The 4258-nt window shown below is 56.4% G+C and overlaps 1 protein-coding gene across 1 annotated transcript in view; it reads right to left on the reverse strand.

Annotated features, from left to right (window-relative positions):
- LOC109294014 (angiopoietin-2-like) overlaps positions 1-3389 on the reverse strand; it is a 20950-nt gene extending 17561 nt beyond the window's left edge. The window contains exons 1-4 of the mRNA XM_019512197.1: positions 3051-3389; positions 2422-2543; positions 1201-1433; positions 609-733 (exon numbers count right to left, since the gene is read on the reverse strand). Of these exons, the coding sequence (XP_019367742.1) occupies positions 609-733; positions 1201-1433; positions 2422-2543; positions 3051-3374 (804 nt within the window). The 5' untranslated portion in view covers positions 3375-3389. The remainder of the gene's footprint in view (positions 1-608; positions 734-1200; positions 1434-2421; positions 2544-3050) is intronic.
- Positions 3390-4258: the final 869 nt, after the last annotated feature.

Here is a 4258-nt window from a genome sequence, read left to right on the forward strand (position 1 = left end):
GCAGCCTGACCCTTCTGGCTACATGGACATGGTTCCCATTGGGAGCTAGGCTGCGGGCTGAATGGGATCCAGGTCAGACCCATGGGCTGGTAATGGGGAAGGTGTGCTCTTCACAAGCACCATTCTTCAGGGCAGGGGGGCACTCTGCCTTCCAGGACCACCTGTGCATGGCAGCATGCTGCCCTAGTCCTGCAAAATGAGTGCCAATTAACGACACCCTTCCCCACCCCCAGCCCACTGGCCAGTTATTGGAAACTGGCTACAAACAGAGACACTGAGGTCAGCAAGGTGACAGGGCCAAGGCCACAGAGTCAGCAACCAACACAGCTGAGGGAGAACAAGCTTCCTTTGCCACCAGCTCCAGCCATTAGACCCCACTCCCCTCCCAAAGCTGGGCACAGAACCCAGGACTCCTGATTCCCACCCCTCCACTCCAATCACTAGATCCCTCCACCCTCAGTTCCTCCTGGACCCTTTGCTAGGCACAAACATAACACTGAAGCACAGGGTCTGCCAGTGCCACCTCCTGGCACGTGCCAGGCTCAGGGTGCAATCATAGGGGCCTAGGTGGGGGGATATACAAGGGGCCTGGGCACCTGAAGACTTACTCTGGTGATGCCTGTGGAGTTGGGGAAGTGCAGGGTGTAGACTCCACTGGTGGCCAGGCCCGATCTGAATGCAGCTGCGCAGTCCTGGAACGCCATCTTCTCATCCTGGGGTGCCGGGGAGATGTCTGCAGGGAGCAGGGAAGGGGAATATACTCAGCACAGTCCCTGGCTGCTCCCATCCTAGCCCTCCCCCTCGCTAACAGCCCTAGGAGCACCTGTTCCCCCTTTGGCTCTGCACTGGGCAGCAGGCTCCCTGCTGCCTTGGCTCCGAGCAGTGCAGCTCATGGAAAACTAAACTCAGCAGAGGTGAGCCCAGCAGAGACAGTTCCAATGGCACTCTCCAAACTCAGCACAGGCAGCAGGGTGGAGAGGGAGCAGGTTGGGCTGCAGTAAGGCACAGCTCCATCCCCGGGGGGGGGACCAGCTGCCCAACATTAGAGCACTCATGGACTGCTCCAGTTATCTCAGGGAGGGATATCAGGGGGGCATCACCAGTTCCCCAACGGTGCTTGCCATATGAGCGACTGGGTCTGAGTCTGTGCTCCACCTGTCCCAATACCTCTGCCCATCCCTTCTGCCCCAGGGCACTAACGGTTGCATTGTGAGACCAGCCCCAGGAGCTGGTGCACCGTCTCCACAAGCGAGGCCTGCTGTCTCTGCAGCACTGTGCCGTTGTCCGAGGCTGAGGCGAGGTGCTGCTGCAGTTCCCAAATGAGCTGGGCTTGCTGCGACAGAAGGCCCTGCATCTCCAGCTTCTCAGCTTTCAGCCCTTGGAGCTCCTCCTCATGCCTGCCTTCCATGTCCAGGACCTTCTTCTCCAAGAGGCTGCACAGGGGGAGAGAGGGCAGGGGAACAGTCTCAGAGAAAAGCCAAGGAGAGATGAGCCAGGGGGCAGAGCGCTAGGCCAGGGCTCAGGACCAGGAGTTGATCTCTGGCTTTGCCATTGGCTTCCCGCATGACCATGGGCAGGTCACTTCATCTCTCTAGGTCTCAGTTCCTCATCTAGGTGGATTTACAAGGGAGAATACTCCTGGCAGCCTAAACCTGTGACTTGAAGTGTGGGACAGGCAGGGGGTACGTGTGTGTAACCACGGTGTCCGACTGACCGTGCTGCTGGAGACTGCTTTGGCTGTGCGGAGATGTACAGTGCACTGCCAGCTTTGTCACTAAGTGGGGGCCCACATGCCAGCCCCCTGCAAGCAGAGACAACCTATTTATTCCCAGCTGTCTGCATTTCAGAAGCACACTCCCACCCCTTCCTATGCCACACTTGTACAAGGGGAACGGAAGACCCATCTGAGTGTGCCGAAAACCATCTCCAGAAACACAGGTCCCAGGGGCAAGCTTGCTAAGCTCTGGAGTTTGGGGTCCACATGGCATGACACAGCCACGGAAACCTGCAGGAAATGCGGCAGTTTGGGCTGCAGGAGCCAAGGCTCCCAGCAGAAGGGGAGCCTTACAGTTAGCCCAGCTTGGGCTGTCTGTTCATTAGACAGGCAGGAGTTTCAAAGGAGGCTTTACAGAACTTCCCCTGAAAACTGCATTTAAGCAGAGGAGGGGAATATGCTGGGCATGGTCACACTGCCCCGACACACACAACTCCTGTACGGTGCAATAGGTCCTCAGCTGGTGAGTGACGTCCAAGGACGGGCATGGCTTTATGCCCTCACCACCCTGCCTGGAAGATCCAGTCCCTGGATTCACTAAATCCCTCAGCACCCAGATTTCCCTCTTCCCATGTGGTCTTGCAGGCAGCCCTGAACCCTCTGATCTCCACAGCCCTCCAGTTGCTGCCAGTCATGGTTTTCCTCACCTGTTCTTCTCCTGGAGTTTATTTATTTCCTGTGTCTGCAGCAGCAGCTGTTTCTCCAGCTTCTGAGTGGACAGGGAGTTCTCCAGCATCTGGATCTCCAGCCGTGACGTGTGGTTGAGAACCTGAAACACCAGCCCCAGTGAGGTGGGTCAGGAAGGGGGAGAAGCGCGGACTGGGAGTCTCTCTCTGAGCTGGGCAGCAGGAAGAGCAGCCTGCGAGGGGGAAATGCCCTTTGGCCTCAATCTGTCTGGTGTGGAAGGTCCTGGGGAATAGGGTACACGGGCCCATCAGGGCCCTGAAAGCAGGAGGCGGCTGATCCCAAGAGCTCAGGGACAACTACCAGACCTGACCTTCCCAAAGGGCCCAGCGCCCAGCCATGTTTCAAAAGAAGAGGCCAAACCTCTTCATAGCCACAGCACTCCAGATGCAACCACATTCCTTGACATTTGTGAAGTGCCCAGTCTTGGTCTCTCAGAGCTGGACCGTATTAAAGCCTCCCACCAGCATTTTGCAGTCACAGCTTGTTGGCTGTGCATTGGTTACTCAGGCCAAATCCAACCTTAGTGCAAGTACATACGAACCTCGCCTGAACTCCTGGAGTCACACTTATCCATGCTGAGGGCCATTACCTGTGTCTCCACGTCAGTGAGCTTGCGGGTCTGCTCAGCTGTCTGGCTCAGCAGGCTGGTGCCCATCTCCAGCATGGCAGCTGTGTGGTTCTGCACTGCATGCAGCTGGATTTCAGCCATCTCCATCTTCACATTCTCCTGGATGTAGCTCTCCAGCTGGGATGGAAAATGCAGGAGAAGGGTCAGTTCTGCATATGAGCATCCACCACCCCCACCGCTACAGGCCACAGGATGAGATGGGGAGCATGCAATATGCTGACCACAAGCAGCCAAACTACCTGGACAGACACAGGCCACGTTAGTGCTGCAGGAGAACGTGAGCATGATGTGCTGTTTTGGTTGCACTGAAGCCTACCAATCCATTCCCTCTCTAGCCCCATACAAATCCCTCTAGCTATTCCTTTACATACACTTCCTTTCATGTACCCATGCAGCTATCTAGCCGTTGGCTGTGCGGGTTGCACCATAAACTGCTGCCCCCCTACAAGTCTCAATAACAGCAGTGTTCATGGCCCCTTAGACCCAGCTTCACGAGTCTGAAGGTGGGGCAGGCTCTGCTTAACCCCTGATGCCTCACAGTGTATGGCCCTGCCTTCCCCCTCCCCGTTTCACAGACAGGGAGTCTGCAGCACAGAGCAGTACAGTGAAGCAGGGCTCATCATGGTGGTGGCAGGGTTGGGGACATACCTCAAAGAGTATTTCATGTGCTGGTCACTAGCCTGCGCGCTCCCTTCTGCCAGAGGGGAGCAGGCAGCGAAACAAAGAGCGTAGGAGGGTAAGAGCATGTTGTCTCACTTGCTTGTCCTCTGTGTATTGTCCTTCAGTGCCTGCTCACTGGGACTGTGCGTGTTTTGCGTTGCATAAATATTTTTCTCTCCTGACTATATTTATGCAGGTGATGTACCCTGCACATGGGCAAATAGGTGCATCCCTATGGCTGCTGGACAAACTTCCTTCCATTGTCACACAAGTGAGGCAGGGAGTTCCACCCTTGCACACCCACACGGCTGTCTCTCAGCTCCCCTCCCCAGGGCCCACATGCCTCAGCAAGACCAGGTCAGGCCCCCCTCGAGCCAGGGCTCCAATGCAAGTGCATGCATACTCTTGAACAAAGAGGCTCCCTGGTTAGGGGCTGAGCATTTTGGGACAGCGATCAGCTGTTCACTCCGGGTCTCTGTAGCACCTAGCAGGGTGTGGAGCTGATCCCT

Source organism: Gavialis gangeticus, unplaced genomic scaffold, assembly GCF_001723915.1.
Source record: "Gavialis gangeticus isolate Ggan-Ray unplaced genomic scaffold, GavGan_comp1, whole genome shotgun sequence".
Taxonomy (NCBI): Eukaryota; Metazoa; Chordata; order Crocodylia; family Gavialidae; genus Gavialis; species Gavialis gangeticus.